This window comes from Giraffa tippelskirchi, chromosome 6 (genome assembly GCF_054371585.1).
Source record: "Giraffa tippelskirchi isolate mGirTip1 chromosome 6, T2T-mGirTip1v1.2.pri, whole genome shotgun sequence".
NCBI classification, from domain to species: domain Eukaryota; kingdom Metazoa; phylum Chordata; class Mammalia; order Artiodactyla; family Giraffidae; genus Giraffa; species Giraffa tippelskirchi.
Window position 1 is genome coordinate 33,172,904 of NC_137280.1, and position 17,282 is coordinate 33,190,185.

Here is a 17,282-nt window from a genome sequence, read left to right on the forward strand (position 1 = left end):
TTGGGGTTTTTCTACTGCTGAAGATTAATTTAAACCTTAAGTGTATGTGGGCAAACAAAACTTGTTGGTAGACCCAATATGGCTGCAGGCAGCCAATTCAAAACTTCTGCTGAAAAAAGTTATTTTCTCTAATCCATCTTGCCAAAATATTTTCCAAGGATAACGATGATATGAAGAACAACAATAGAAGCAAACTTAACAGCATGCTTACTATATGCCAGGAGCCGTTTTGAGCATTTTATACATAAATCCCAACGATACGAGCAACCACCCAAAGAGGTAGACACTATGATTATCCCCACTGGGCAGATGAAGACACCGAGGCAGAGAAAGGATAAGAAATTGGCCTCAGGTTATACAGCTAGCAAGTAGCAAGGTAGAATGGGGAGTGGATCCCATGTCCCAGGTCAGTGTCCTTTACTATGTTATATCAAGAGCAATCAAAATATTGAAATCACATATCCTCTATTTTAAAAAAGTTCTGCTTGATAACAAATCCAACCTTCGATGCGTTTCTTTCTTCCATTTGGGTTCCCCTGGTGGCTCAGATGGTAAAGAATCCATCTGCAATTCAGGAGACCTGGGTTTGATCCCTGGGTTAGGAAGATCCCCTGGAGGAAGAAATGGCAACCCACTCCAGGATTCTGGCCTGGAGAATCCCATGGACAGAGGAGCCTGGAAGGCTACAGTCCATGGGGTCCTAAAGAGTCAGACACGACTAAGTGACTAACACTTTTCCTTTCTCTTCTGTTTGTTACAGTTCTGGCTACCTCTAAGTAGTTACTACTATTTGGGGCATTGATAGGATTAACCCTCCTTTGTCTATTTAGTACAACATGAGAAAAGGTTGGTATCAGATTTCTCCCCCCAAAAGATTACACAATGTGCAAGTTAGACATAGCGCATTCATGAGCTAAACTGCCTAATTATATAAAGAATAGGGAAGCGATGAAGTTCAGCTTTTGGTGACATTTGGCCAAAATTCTATTAGGATTTGGCTTCAGCCTTGGTTTTTGGCAGGCCAAGTAGCCAAATGCCATTTTGGCTCTAGTTTTGGCAACCTTGACCTTGTGCAAAATAATGATCATTTGGTCATGTGGGTTACTGACACCTCTGACCATCACTGCACTGCTGGTGACACAGATAGGGATGCTCCTTAGGGCTGATTATTGCTATATGTAAATTCCCTTTCCAATAAAAGTAGGTATTTTACATGTAATTAAGCTAAACTCCTGGCTTGTTTTTATATTAAAAGTTAATCAGTCAGGTGAAAATTAAATGCACATTGATCACAAGAATTCATTTAAACAACAAATAATTGTGTCCCTATGATGTAACAAGCAGTTTGCCATTTTAGGGATAGATCAAAAACAAATCAGGTCCCTGCCCTCACAAAATTTACATTTGGAAGGATGACATAAAATAATAATACATGTCATAGATAAGAAGATGATACACTGTTTTAGAACGCGATGGGTATGTTGAGTGTGGGAGTGGGAATAACGAAAGAGTCAGGGATCCAAAGCACTGCGAAAGAGGTCATTATTTAAATACAACAGCCCAGCAAGCTTCACTGAGCTTACAGTTGAATAAAGGTTTTGAGAAAAGGGAGGAGTGAGTCTTGGGCATCCTGAGAAAAAGAAGCTGCAGGCACAGGGAAGAAGCAGTACAAGGGCTCCCAGGTGGGAAGATACCCGGTTTAATTCAGAAGCAGCCTGAACATGAAGAGTGTCGCAGCAGATGACACGAGTGACTTACCAGGGAACAGATCACACAGAGCCCAGGAGGGCACTAAACGGACCCCGGCTTTTAATTCGAAGAAAATAGGAAGAATGAGAGGAGTTTCAGCAGAGGAACAACGTGATCTGACGGGCACATGAATGAGATCATTCCAGCTACTGAATTGAAAATCCTGCTTTACAGTACTGTGAAAACATCTTTTAAGAAAGAAAACCACAGGGATGGCAATAAAATTCAGCTTGATCTTGAGAACGCTAAACAAGGATCTTCTTTAAACACAGTCCTAAGCTTTCATTTATGGGATTGTTTCAATGAAACTGCCCCATGAGCTACAACCAACCTGGCAAGCCCAAGAGTTGAAGTCTTCATTTCAGTCAGTTTTCAGTGGAGAGGATGAAAGTTCAATGACTTGGTAATATCATCATTAGCATGACCTGCAGAGGCAGAGCTTGACCAAAACATCTGTTGCTCCTCCACTGATCTCAGTTGAAAAGAGTATATTTTCAGTATCACAAATGTGCACTATAAAAACCACAGGAGCCGATAGCTGTGAGAAATTATTACCACTCCACTACAATGGCAATTAAAAAAAATATCTGCTTGGTATGAATTTAAGTTGTAATAAATAGGTATTCCTATTAGTGTTTCCTTGTATGCCAGACATTCCTTCTATGATGAAGATATTCAACTTCAGCCAAATAGTGACTGGACACTCCGTCATTTGGCATTTGACCAAAATGCACATTTGGTATATATTCTGAACCAAATGTTTGTGGCCCCTCCTCAATTCACAGGCTGAAGCTCTTACCCCCAGTGTGATGGTATTTGGAGGTAGGGCCTTTAGGAGATAATTAGGTGTAGATGAGGTCATGAGTATGGGGCCCCATGATAGAATCAGTAACCTTTTCAGAAGAGAGAGACAAGAGCTCACTTTTTCTCCATCATGTGAGGATACCGGCAGAACGCTTCCATTAGCAAGTCAAGAAGAGGGCCCTCGTCTGGAACCAGATTGACTGACATCTTGATCTTGGACTTCCCAGCCTCCAAAACTGTGACAAATACATGTCTATTATTGAAGCTACCTAGTCTATGCTATAAACTATGTTATTTTGTTATAGCATCCCAAGCTGCTATAACAAAATATGTATGGTCACATGTAACAGCAACATTTGAAAACTATTTCTCATTCATAAATCCCTGGCAATAATGTTTGAGGTGCTGTCTGATACCTGGTGGTCTGATTCTCAGTTTAAGACTTCCTGATCATTTAAGGAGAAGCTGCTGCTTTCTTTTATCTTCTGGTTTTGACTTCAAGGCAATGGGGGAAAAGTTAGGGGAGTCAGTTGATGCTTGTACTGAGAATTATGAAGAGAGCTGTGGGTGGGGGTGGAATCTTGGCCAACCATGGAGGGAGCAGAGAGATCACAGGTTGGAGGTTGGAGACTTTTTAACTAAGGGAAGTTTGGAATGCCAACCACAGACCACAAACAGGTATTTCCCTAGTCTAAGGGACAAGTTAGAACTGTGAAGATGAAGGGTAACTAAAACGCTATGGATGCAACCCTTGCTTGTCCGGTGGACAACGTTCCACTTGCACCCACCATCCAGAAAAGCATCCTCTGCCACTAACAGTCATTACAGCAAGACGGATCCTCCCGTTTGCATCTACAGAGGCTAAAGATAGTAGAGTGGAGTGAGGGAAACTCGTTCAGTTGTGTCCAAATCTTTGTGACCTCGTGGACTATACAATCCATGGAATTCTCCAGGCCAGAATACTGGAGTGGGTAGCCTTTCCCTTCTCCAGGGTATCTTCCCAACCCAGGGATCAAACCCAGTTTCCCGCATTGCAGGCGGATTCTTTACCAGCTGAGCCACAAGGGAAGCCCAAGAATACTGGAGTGGGTAGTATATTTCTTCTCCAGTGGATCTTCCCAACCCAGGAATCGAATTGGGGTCTCCTGTGTTGCAGGTGGATTCTTTACCAACTGAGCTATCAGGGAAGCCCAAAGATAAATACTATGGGGCAAAAGAAAGGAAGACCCAGAGGCAAGGAACTTCTGGGTCACATCAACTAACATTTCATTTATCAGAAGTGTATTCTTTATGATGTGCTGGACACTGCAGCAGACACTGATGCTGTACCAGTAAATAAGACAGAGAAGATCACTGCTGTCAAGGAATTTACATTTTACTGGAGAGACAGAAATTAAACAGGATGATTTCACACAGGAAAAAGCTCCATAAAGGACACACCATGGTATCACAAAGCGTGACTGAAGTGGTCAGGCCTCTCTGCAGAGAAACACTTGAGCTGGGACCTATGTGACAGGGAACCAAGGTGCAATGATAAAGGAGGCAAATATTGGCAGACAGGATGGCAGGTATCAATGCGCTCAAGAGAGAGCATGACTTTGGCATATTCCAGAAACAGAAAGACAAGTATGTCTGGAGCTCAGATGACCAGAGGAAAGTCGGATATGAGGTGAGATTGGGGAAGCCATTATTGACTATCCCAAAGTCTTTGACTGTGTGAATCACAACAAACTGTGGAAAATTCTGAAAGAGATGGGAATACCAGACCACCTGACCTGCCTCTTGAGAAACCTGTATGCAGGTCAGGAAGCAACAGTTAGAACTGGACATGGAACAACAGACTGGTTCCAAATAGGAAAAGGACTACGTCAAGGCTGTATATTGTCACCCTGCTTATTTAACTTATATGCAGAGTACATCATGAGAAACGCTGGGCTAGAGGAAGCACAAGCTGGAATCAAGATTTCCGGGAGAAATATCAATAACCTCAGCAATGCACATGACACCACCCTTATGGCAGAAAGTGAAGAAGAACTAAAGAGCCTCTTGATGAAGATGAAAGGGGATAATGAAAAAGTTGGCTTAAAGCTCAACATTCAGAAAACTAAGATCATGGCATCCGGTCCCATCACTTCATGGGAAATAGATAGGGAAACAGTGTCAGACTTTATTTTTCTGGGCTCCAAAATCACTGCAGATGGTGATTGCAGCTATGAAATTAAAAGACACTTACTCCTTGGTAGGAAAGTTATGACCAACCTAGGCAGCATACTGAAAAGCAGAGACATTACTTTGCAAACAAAGGTCCGTCTAGTCAAGGCTATGGTTTTTCCAGTGGTCATGTGTGGATGTGAGAGCTGGACTATAAAGAAAGCTGAGCGCAGAAGAACTGATGCTTTTGAACTGTGGGTGTCAGAGAAGACTCTTGAGAGTCCCTTGGACTGCAAGGAGATCCAACCAGTCCATCCTAAAGGAGATCAGTCCTGGGTGTTCATTGGAAGGACTGATGTTGAAGCTGAAACTCCAATACTTTGGCCACCTGATGTGAAGAGCTGACTCATTGGAAAAGACCCTGATGCTGGGAAGGACTGAGGGCAGGAGAAGAAGGGGACGACAGAGGATGAGATGGTTGGATGGCATCACCGACTCAATGGACATGGGTTTGGGTGGACTTGGGAGTTGGCGATGGACAGGGAGGCCTGGCGTGCCGCGGTTCATGGGGTCACAAGGAGTCGGACACGACTGAGCAACTGAACTGAACTGGGGAGGCCTAGCAAAGCCTGAATGTCTTGGATTCTCACTGTAGGAATGAGTCTGGATTCTTACTTTAAGTGAAAAGGATGCTAAGAAGGTACTTGGTATCCTTTAATTCAAGATCGCTGTGAGGGAAGAGTATCACAGAAGGGCAGGAGTGAAGTGGAAGACAGTCAAGAGATAGTGAGGTGGGTCTGGGTGATAGCAGCAGATGTGGGAACATGAGTCGATTTCAGAATAAGGAGTAGGGGGAGAATGAACATGATGTGTTGATGGATAATCCATCTTTGAACAGCAGAACTGCCTCTACAATTCACATTTTTTTCCTACATAATGCAACATACTATTTTTTCAACTCAATCATTATTACAAAATCATTCTCTTTCTCAGTGTATGAGTGATATCTGGCTGCCTGCTAAGTCTCTTCAGTCGTGTCTGACTCTTTGCAACCCTATGGACTGTAGCCCGCCAGGCTCCTCTGTCCATGGGAATCTCCAGGCAAGACTACTGGAGTGCCATGCCCTCCTCCAGGGTATCTTCCCTACCCAAGGACTGAACCTACATCTTTTATGTCTCCTGCATTGGCAGGTGGGTTCTTTACCACTAGCACCACCTGGGAAGCCCTATGAGAGATAATAGGGCAGTTTAAAATGATGTACTACTTATTGCCACGCTTTTTCCTGTTACAACTACTAACTTTTGGCAAGTTATACACAAACAGAACATAAGTGTTAGCCATTTGTATATTTATAGAGAGGAGAGAAGAGAAGGCAGGATGTTCTTATAAGATGACTTCAAGTGTCCTTTCCCCACACACCCTCTGCCAACATTTATTTGTCCAGAATCCTGGGTGCACAGTGTCTACAGCCGACCTGTCCAGTGCCTCCCATTGGCTGAGGTGCAACTGAGACATCATGGAGCAGGGAAGACACACAGACGTGGACCTACACCACCGGTCCCCCTGTAGGCATCGCAATGAAATACATCCACTTCCACAAAGTCACATGGGGACTGCAACATCCACCATGAAGAACCAGTTACTATCTGGCTTTTTATAGTCAAAGTTTGCAAATCGCATGGTCACCTGAGTCCGAGTATTCATAGGTCAAAAGCAACTATGATGTAGGATACCAGGAAAAAACAAAATATACTTGAAAATCTTATGCAACAATACACATTTTATAAAAATGTCTTAGCATCTGTCTGTGTGTGCAGGGAGAGAGAGGGTCAAAGGGGAAAAAGTGTATGTATATGTTCAGAGATGCTGTGCATCTAGTGAACTACAATGTCCCTCACTTGGAACAAGCATCAGCCCTCAAGCTATAGGTACAGACAAAGGTCCAACCTGTTTTCTTCTACCACCTTCTGCTCTTCATTTTGCTTGGCCTTCAGCTTCTCCCAACTTCTGTTTTATCTTATTCTTGAGTTCTTCACTTGGCTGAATTGACCAGGGCTCTCAGATGCCTCTAGGCTTTTCCAATGTCACCCATCAAGGACTCGGAGTCTTTTCAACACAACCACAGAAGCAGATCACTGCTGTCACGTGTGCCTCCTATGTCTGTCTTTTTCTTAGGTACAAATTACACACTTGCCTTTTTATGAAATTTAGTGCCTTTAATGCATGCAATTCTGAAATCTCTCAATCAGTTCTGATGGGCATGACTCTGTAACTGCTGTCATGGTTGAAAAGTTTACATATCGATCCCCAGCATTTCAGACTGGAAAAGAAAAGCATTTGGGCAGAGTGCTCCCAGACAAGCCACCCCTAGGACTCACCCTTTCTTCCAGAAGCCTATCTTTGCTGTGTCAAGTTGTCAATGGAACTGTGACTGGGCTCTGATCCACCCACTGATAGGGGCTCCACTTCCCCTGAGGACAACTTTCCATTCTATCCTCAAAAGGCGTGCACTACAGTCTAGGTACACAAGAAAAGGAATACTAACCAAGTGGCTGCAAGCACCTATTGTTTTGTACAGACTGGTCAGCACAACGGAGTGGCAAGCTCTGGCCATGTGTCAGAATTACGATGTTTTAGACTAGGCTATGCCACTACTAGCCTCAAGATGTTGAGAAGGCATGTCATCTCATCACCGCCTATGCAATAAATTAGTTAGTAGGATGCTCCCTAAGGTGCCTTCTTGGTTGATTACTCCATGAAACTGTGGCTCCAATGCATGCTCCATTGTCACATTTTTCAGAGCTCAACACTTCAGTTACAAATGCTTACCTTTTCAAATACGGGTTGACTGCAGTTTCTCCTGAGATCTTTCCAAGTGTTCAGTGCATGTGCAGGAGGGGCCTGGAACTCACATAGCATGAAGTCATTTTGGCTTATCTCTCTTGTTCTGACCCCTGACAATTCTTAACTAAGTATGTGGTCATTATGTTTCCCATGCATCATGTCCTTTCCTATCACTGGTGACAGTATATTGGGTTGGCAGCCTCTTTTGGAGACATTCTTACTCCCTGAGCCAAGAAATACAGATAGCCAAGAATTAGATCATTCTATCCCCAAATTGCTATAGGCCTTCTCAGAGGCAGCTGAGCAATGTGATTTGATCAAGGTTAAGTACAATCCTCCCTTCATCTTTAACCCAAGTCAGAATTCTCGGAGCTTTCTGTTTCAGTCCCAGATTATGCTTCCTTTCCCACTCTTACAAACATCCACCAGCTGCCCTCTAGTCAGCTCTTATTTATCCACCTGTGGCTTATCCCAAGCACCGGGCTTTCTCCTCCTCCCGCCTCCAGAACCAAACCCCAGGCCAGCTCCTTTAACTCTGTGCCAAAGAAATACAAACTAAATCTAATATTAGCCTAATGAGAAAAGGCTATCTACTGCCAAAGATTCACATAATGCATCCCAGAGCCAAATGCGGGCAATTATTCACTGTTTTGGATGCTGGCACTGCTTCTCCCTTATATAATATTGCAATCAGGATCTACTGTGTTTCTCCCCAAGAAAGAAAGAATACATGCAGTGTTTTAACCTCTTCCTTTGTCTCGTTGGCTTGATCCTCGGTATAACATATTCTCTTTTCTTTCCAAATAAATCAATCATTTGTACATTTAATGTTAAAGAGATGAAAAAAATCCTGGTTTTAGAGTCATTATACTTAGATTTCAATTTCATGTTCCTCCACTTTTTAGCCAGAAGCTAAGTTTTGGCAAGTCATTCTTAGTTTTCTCGGTTGCAAGATGGAAAGTTTATAAATAAAAACATAGGGGTCAATCACATCTAAACAAGAGACACATAGAAAGCCATCAAGCCTCTCGATCATTATTCTGATTCACTGCTTTACATGTTCTGGTGAATCAGCATTGCTGGTATGAAAAAATAAAGATAAACTTTATGAAACCCTTACTTTATAGGCATGAAAACACAGGGCGAGTTTCTTCGTAAGCACCTAGAAGATCAAGTCTAGAAGTCAAGAGTTTCGATTTCCCAATGCTGTATTTAGGCCACTTGTGAGGACACAGTCCAGAATTTCAAGATGGGGAATAGCCAGGATGCTGTCTACCGATGGGCTGATCTTAGTCCAGATCCTGATTTGCTATGGAAATGCAAATTCCAACCATCAGACAACTGAGGGATATAACCTTCAAAACAGACTCCCCTTTCCACATTTTTTCTCATGATTGAAGCACATGTCCCCCCAGGACCAAGGACAAGGGTCAGAGAAAATGTTCACACAATCCCATCTGTTCATCTTACTCACTCTTATAACCAGAAAACTTCAATGGCTTCCACAGATCAGAGCAGCCTGTCGAACAGAACTTTCTGTGATGTTCTATGTCTCTGCTAGCCAAGACACTGATCCCTAAGGCACGTATACTCTCTGGATTCCCAAGTCCTCACTGGCATTTAGGACTCCCATTGGTAAATACCTTCTGCAAATTCACACATCAAATGTATCTGTTTTTGTTTTTCCCGACTAGACCCTATGCTACCCAGTAATAAGGCTTAAAAGTGAGCTTGGTTCTCTATTGATTTCTATTTCATTTCTCTTTCATTTAAGAGAGCTGAAGACAGCCGATGACATGGAAAACCCTCTTTGTAGAATTACAGCTCTAGTCTTTTGAATCATTGAGGGCAAGAGTCCCTAAATCACATTTAAGATAAATAAATAGAAAGATGCTTTTTCCAAGGATGTGTAGAGAAAGAGATATTTTAATTATAAAAGCAATATGAATTTCACAGTCAGGATGGTAGATTACACTTATGCTATACAATCCCCTCTCAGACTCTAGAAATATAAAGATACTAGAAAATATATTTTAAAATTTGCATATTGCCATACTTGAAATCAAGGAAGAGATATATTTAGGTGCCAAGAGACCACAGCAATGAGGAATGATGAAGCTCAAGACACCTGCTGGAGATCTGGAATAGGGATTGGTTTCAAAGCCCCAGCTAGCCAGAGCCGGAATGGCAGAGCCCACAGGCATGACAGGGAGCTGGAACCAGGCTCCTGTGTGAAGCTGCAGATGAGAGAGTACATCTGGGGGGACTTGATTTGCAGAATCAGTAGCAAAGACAACATAAGATTGAGACGTAATTAAACACCTGGTCAAAGGTGCTCCTCCCAAATAGTTCAGGAAACAAAAAGCAACTCATCAGTGCTTGCTTCAACAGCACACGGACTACAAAAGCACCTCAACACACAGCATATTTCCCAAGACAACGCTCCTCCTTGGCAAATCACTCAGCGAGAATTCGGACCCACGGGAGGAAAGACAACACCCTCAAAGGCAGAACACCAACTCAACAAATAGGAAGAGTCACAGCTGAGCTGCTTAAGTTAATGGGCAAACTGAAAAGAGCTTTAAATAAATATGCTTGAAAGAGTTCAGTTCAGTTGCTCAGTCGTGTCCGACTCTTTGCGACCCCATGAACTGCAGCACACCAGGCTTCCCTGTCCATCATCAACTCCCAGGGTTTACTCAAATTCATGTCCATCGAGTCGGTGATGCCATCCAACCATCTCATCCTCTGTCATCCCCTTCTCCCATCTTCAATCTTTCCTAGCATCAGGGTCTTTTCCAATGAGTTAGTTCTTCACATCAGGTTGCCAAAGTATTGGAGTTTCAGTTTCAGCATCAGTCCTTTCAATGAATATTCAGGATTGATTTCCTTTATGCTTAAAAGAGTACATATATTAAAAAGAAACTCCAAAAAGTGCAGAAAAAGAAAATTTTCCCTATAATCTCAGCTCTATATGTAAACTGCCTCCTGAGAAATCTGTAATCAGGTCAAGAAGCAACCGTTAGAACCAGACATGGAACAAGGAACTGGTTCAAAATTGGGAAAGGGGTATGCCAAAGCTGTATATTGTCACCCTGTTTATTTAACTTAAATGCAGAGTACATCATGTGAAATGCCAGGCTGGATGAACCAAAAGCTGGAATCAAGACTGCCGGAAGAAATAGTAATAACCTCAGATATGCAGATGACACCACCCTAATGGCAGAAAGTGAAGAAGAACTAAAGAGCCTCTTGATGAAGGTAAAAGAGGAGAGTGAAAAAGTTGGCTTAAAACTCTACCCTCAAAAAACTAATATGGCATCTGGTCCCATCAGCATATAGCAAATAGATGGGGAAACAATGGAAACAGTGACAGACTTCATTTCCTTGAGATTCAAAATCACTGCAGATGGTGACTGCAGCCACTAAATTAAAAGACGTTTGCTCCTTGGAAGAAAAGCTATGACAAATCTAGACAGCATATTAAAACACAGAGACATTACTTTGCCAACAAAGGTCTGTATAATCAAAGCTATGATTTTTCCAGCAGTCATGTACGGACGTGACAGCTGGACCATAAAGAAGGCTCAGCACTGAAGAATTGATGTTTTGAACTGTGGTGTTGGAGAAGACTCTTGAAAGTCCCATGGACAGCAAGGAGATCAAACCAATCAATCTTAAAGGAAATCGACCCTGAATATTCATTGGATAGACTGATGCTAAAGGTGAAGCTTCAACACTTTGGCCACCTGATACTAAGAGCTGACTCACTGGAAAAGACCCTGATCCTAGGAACGACTGAGGGCCGGAGAAAAAGGGGACAACAGAGGATGAGATGGTTGGATGGAATCATCAACTCAATGGACGTCAGTTTGAGCATACTTTCCTGGTGTGCTGTAGTCCATGGGGTCTCAAAGAATCATACATGACTTAACTATCAGCCATAAAAAGGAACTCATTTGAGTCAGTTCTAATGAGGTGGATAAACCTAGAGCCTATTATACAGAGTGAAGTAAGTTAAAAAGAGAAAAACAAATATCGTGTATTAACACATACATATGGAATCTAGAAAAATGGTACTGATGAACCTATTTGCAGGGCAGCAATGGAGATTCAAACACAGAGAACAGACTTGTGGACCCAGTAGGGGAAGTAGCTGCTGCTGCTGCTAAGTTGCTTCAGTCGTGTCTGACTCTGCGTGACCCCACAGACGGCAGCCCAACAGGCTCCCCCGTCCCTGGGATTCTCCAGGCAAGAACACTGTAGTGGGTTGCCATTTCCTTCTCCAATGCATGAAAGTGAAAAGTGAAAGTGAAGTCGCTCAGTCGTCTCCAACTCCTAGCGACCCCATGGACTGCAGCCCACCAGGCTCCTCCATCCATGGGGTCTTCCAGGCAAGAGTACTGGTGCGGGGTGCCATTGCCTTCTCCGAGGGGAAGTAGAGGGTGGGACAAATTGAGAGAATAGCACAGAAACATATATATTACCATAGTAAAATAGTCAGTGGGAATTTGATACATGACACAGGGAGCTCAAACCCAGTGCTCTGTGAAAACCTAGAGAGATGGGATGGGGTAGGAGGTGGGAGGTTCAAGAGGAAGGGGACATATGCATACCTATAGCTGAGTCATGTTGATGTATGGCAGAAACCAATACAATACTACGAAGCAATTATAAATAAAAATAAATTAATTAAAAATATAAATAAAAAAAATTAAGACAAATTAAAAACCATTTATAAATAAATAAATTAAAAACAGTTTCTGAATGAAGTCTTTCGAGACACGGTGATGCCTTCTTACAGGGAAAAGGTATTTATAGGAAAATGGGAACATGTTACACACTGTGCAGTAAACTGCCCTTCTCCCTCCCTCCCTGCTGTAATAGCAGCACACTCATTTTCATGCATAAACACTGCTATAGATTGAAAATCTGTGTTCCCCTAGAATTCACAACCTAACCCCCAATGTGATAGTATTAGGAGGAGTCGTCTCTGGGAGGATGGAACCCTCATGAATGGGATCAGTTCCCCCATGAGAGAGATTCCAGTGAGATCCTTGGTCCCTTTCCACTGGGTGAGGACACAGTGAGATGATGGATGTCTATGACCTGGGTAACAAGGCTCTTATCAGACACTCCATCTGGTGGTACCTTGACCTTGAACTTCCCAGCCTTCAGAACTATGAGAAACAAATTTCTATTGTTTATAAACCACCCAGTTTCTTTAATTTTTATTGGAGTATGGTCTCTGGTGGCTCAGATGGTAAAGAATCTGCCTGCATTGTGGGAGACATGGATTCAATCCCTGGGTCAGGAAGATCCCTTGGAGAAGGGAATGGCTACCCACTCCAGGATTCTTGCTTGGAGAATTCATGGACAGAGGAGCCTGGTGGGCTACAGTCCCTGGGGTTGCAAAGAGTTGGACACGATTGAGTGACTAAAACCTTCCTTTCATAATTGCTTTATAATGCTGTGTTAGTTTCTGCTGTACAGCAAAGTTAATCAGTTATATGTACACATATATCCCCTCTTCTTTAGATTTCTTTCCCATTTAGGTCACCACAGAGCACTGAGTAGAGTTCCCTGTGCTATGCAGTAGGTTCTCATTAGTTATCTACTTTATACATGGTATCAATAGTGCATATATGTCGATCCCAATCTCCCAATTCATCCCCTGGTCTTCCCCTCTTAGGGGCTATCCATTTATTCTCTATGTCTGTCTCTATTTCTACCTTGCATATAAGGCCTCTACAGCATTTTTCTAGATTCCACATATATGTGTTAGTATACAATAATTGTTTTCCTCTTTCTGACTGACTTTACTCTGTATGACAGTCTTTAGGTCCCTCCACATCTCTACAAATGATTCCACTTCATTCCTTTATATGGCTGAATAATATTATAAGCCACCCAGTTTAAGGTGTTTTATAGCAGTCCAAACAAATTAAGATAAATACATATATGTGTCCATCACCCTTATAAAGAGAGAATTCTGTACAGTTCCATGAACACACAATCTCTTTGGCCAAAGTTTTATGAATGAACATTATTTTCATGTTATAGACATCGCTAGAGTGAATATTCTCCTGCAGCCATCTTTGCACATTTGGGTGATTATTTCCTTAGGACAAGTTCCTAGAGAAGGCATTACACAAAACTTACACATATTGAAAATTTTGATAACTCTATCAGACTGTCCTCCAGAAAATCTGCACTCATTTGCATTTCTGAGTGGCTTTACATGATGCATTTGTAGCTAGAGGTTTTTTAAGGTAAGTTTAGAGTAGGTCAAGTTATCAGAGATTCAGTTATTTACCTAAGGAAAAAGGATGACTCACAACTCCAATAACCCCTGGAGTGCAACAGAAAGGCACATCTCAGTGTGTCTGTCCATGCACAGAACATGTTCACATTGTTGGTGGTACAGAATCTCTGGGGTATGTGACACTGCAGGTCTGCAGTAATCCTTCTTATTTTTATTTTTGCCCCTGTTCCCCAGCAACCACCACTGTCATCAAGTCCTCCATGAAAAAATAAATACTTTGTAACAAGAGCTCCTAGTCTGTTCATTCCAAAACATGTCAATGTGAAGACATTCAGAATTCCCTTTCAACTCACTCTGGGAGTTTCACTGTTAGACAACCTGGAAAAACTCAGACGAATCTGGTTTCCAACTTTGTTATAGATGACTGCATTCTCAGTGAAGTAGGTTTTCAGCAAAGCAAATGTCAAGTGAACTAGAGGCAGAAAGGTACTGAAATGAAAACTGAGTTTACTACCACATCACGCATTCCAAATAATTCAGAAGTTATCAAATCCTATCAGGTTTGAATACAACTTCTTACATCATCAAATCTGTTTTTCAAATAAAAGAATCTGGAAAAGTTGAATTAAATTAAGTTGAATTAAAATCAGGCAATTGTCAATTAATTTGTTTTCCTTCACTGTAATGTTTAATGTTTTATGCATCTCTGAAAAGATCCTACTCAAATAAACCATTTATCTTCCTAGTTAAAGAAGACCTTTAAGACATTTTTTTCTCACTCTTTCAAGATGGAACCACTGGCTGACCAGATTTAGATGTCAAAATAGGGCTTACTTATTCCCAGCTCCTCTCACATAACAATAACCAACCAATTTTCTATGAGGGGTAATTTCTCACAGCTAAAATGTGCAAAATATCTGCAATATCTCCCTTGCTAATTGTTCCCCACTCCCTACAACACAGATACACAGACACTCTTTTGTCATCAGTTTTTAATTATCCGTACTAAAGAAGAGAAGTAGCCATGGTAATTACCCAAAAGTATAGACAAGGTGGAAAAATTCACATTAGATCTTGGAAGGCTTTTTTCTTTTTTTTTCGGGAGTGGGTGGGGGTTAGTGTATGACAGCCGGGCGACTTTTCTACTTGAAGTTTTTCTTGGGGGACTGCAATATCTGCTTTCCAAGGCATGCATATATTCATCCCCTCAACAAACATTTGAAAGGAAATCTCTTCAAAGGAAATACCATAGGAAGATGAGTTCTCTCAATTTTCAAGGGGCAAACTAACATACACCCCCAACAAAAGCATCTTCACTGGTTTCGGACAAAAATACATACAGTGCCAGTTCTGTGATGGAAAACCTTTGAAAGAGGTTGCTCTTACTAAATAATCATCTATCCTTTAAACTCCCAGTTTACCAAGGTGTGTCTTATACCTACACCTATATTAAAGACTGAAAGACTGAAGAATACTGCAACAAAAGAGAGCAATTATACCTTTAACCAGGGTCCTGTTTACTATTGTCTACCTGACAGACTTGTTACAGGGACCTAATAAGCCAGTATATGTCAAAAGTCCTTCCAACAGTACCTAGAATATATGTATATTTTTCATAAAGTATCACTTGTTACTGTGATGGTCAGCAAAAGCCCCTCATACTCATGCAGCCAACTGAGCCTTTTACAAAATACTTGTACATACACAGTATTATTTCATCTGTTCAACCTGATGGACATGATAGTGTTTCTGGTACCCATTCTATAGGTGAAGAATCCGAGGCTTGGACAGTCACATCACTTGTCCAATATTATCAAATGATCAATTGAGCCTGGTAAACAAACTGTTAAGTCCAGACACTCATCCCTATAGCTCATCCTATACCATCCTCAGAGCCTCATGCTCTAAAACTGACCAAAAATGTGTTCTGATTTCACTCTAAAGGGGATGAAGTCACTATTTTCATTTCTTATTACCTGCAATCGAGGAGCAGTGTTTTTTGAATCACCAACAATAATTAATGAAAGCACCATCAGTTCTTCCCTGGGGCTGGACCACAAAATATAGAAGCTGTAGCTTCAGAATCTCTTTAACTTATTGGAGTATCACTTACCTTAGTTGTCTCAGCTTCTGTCTGCAGTCGCTTGGGGGTTCCTTTTTGGTCAAGCACCTTCTGGAAAGTTTTATTTTTAATGGATTGAGACTCAACACCGTCACCTTCAATCTGTAGCTTAATACCTTCACCATGGGCAGGGTGATCAATACCCCGTGGATTCAAACCGCAGTGGAGAGCTAGGAAAGAGGAAAGAAATCTAACTCAGAAAACAGATCCTATAAAGGAGATGTCCATGAAAGACAATGCTTCATTTGGTCTACATGGGAAGAAACAAGACATTTCCAAGTTGAGGGGTGGAATCATAACTATAGGAAATAATCTGGGGAAGAGGGACCATGATATGGTGGCAAATCCTGAGCTTGGAAGTCGGAAAGACTGTAGCACAAATGCAGGAAGCATCAGTTTCAAGAAGTTCGATCTTGAGCAAGTGACTAATCCCCACATTACAGATGATAATACCAAATCAGGCAACTTAGGCACTGCCTCCCACACACGCAGTTATTTCAACCTCTGCAGTTTAGTTTCTATCCATGCTTCCATCTGGAACACTGCTCATTCCTTCCTTCCAGCTTCTGAATCTTCCCTATTCTTTGAGCATCCACTGAATATTCAACAAATATTTACTGAGCAAATAGTAAGAAGTCAAGCAGGTATTTTGTTCCTAGCTCTCCCATCTCTCTTAACAAGTCCCATCCCTTCCCATCATTTCTGATATAATCAATTTGCCCATGACTCTCAAATTTTACATCCAGCCCAGAGAGACCTCTTTTTTTTCTGACAGGTGTGTACTTGCTTTTTAGTTTATTCTAATTGGAGGATAACTACTTTACAATATTGTGATGGTTTTGCCATACATCAACATGAATTGGCAACAGATATACATGCGTCCCCCTCATCCTGTAGCCCCCTCCCACCTCCCTCCCCACCGTATCCCTCTGGGTTGTCCCAGAGCACCAGCTTTGAGTGCCCTGCTTCATGCATCAAACTTGCACTGGTCATCTCTTTTACATATAAAATGAAGGTGAACATTATGCATGGGCTGGGAATTGAACCCGGGTCTCCCACGTGGGAGGTGAGAATTCTACCACTGAACCAGCAATGCCCCTGTCCCAAACAGCCCAGAGAGGCCTCTCTTACAAGCTTCAGATATAAGTAAGACTGTTACTCAACATCCCAATATCAGTATATCAGAGATCTCACATTTAACACGTTCACACTGAACCTTGATTTTTCTACCCCCAAATTTTTACCTTCTCCAGTCACTACAGAGAAGCTAGAGAGTCCTCCTTGATACCACTCTCCCTGTAAGTCAGTACATCACTTTCATCTTTTACCATGGCCAGTAAGTGCTG

General features: G+C 41.9%; 1 protein-coding gene across 14 annotated transcripts in view; it reads right to left on the reverse strand.

Moving 5' to 3' along the window:
* SAMD12 (sterile alpha motif domain containing 12) overlaps positions 1-17,282 on the reverse strand; it is a 442,508-nt gene that overhangs the window by 378,616 nt on the left and 46,610 nt on the right. For all 14 annotated transcript variants that reach the window (XR_014058046.1, XR_014058047.1, XM_081505307.1 and 11 more), the window contains one exon: positions 15,928-16,106. Coding sequence is in view for 12 of the 14 variants with exons in the window: in XM_081505307.1 (XP_081361433.1) it covers positions 15,928-16,106 (179 nt within the window). In the remaining 2 variants the exon portion in view is untranslated. The remainder of the gene's footprint in view (positions 1-15,927; positions 16,107-17,282) is intronic.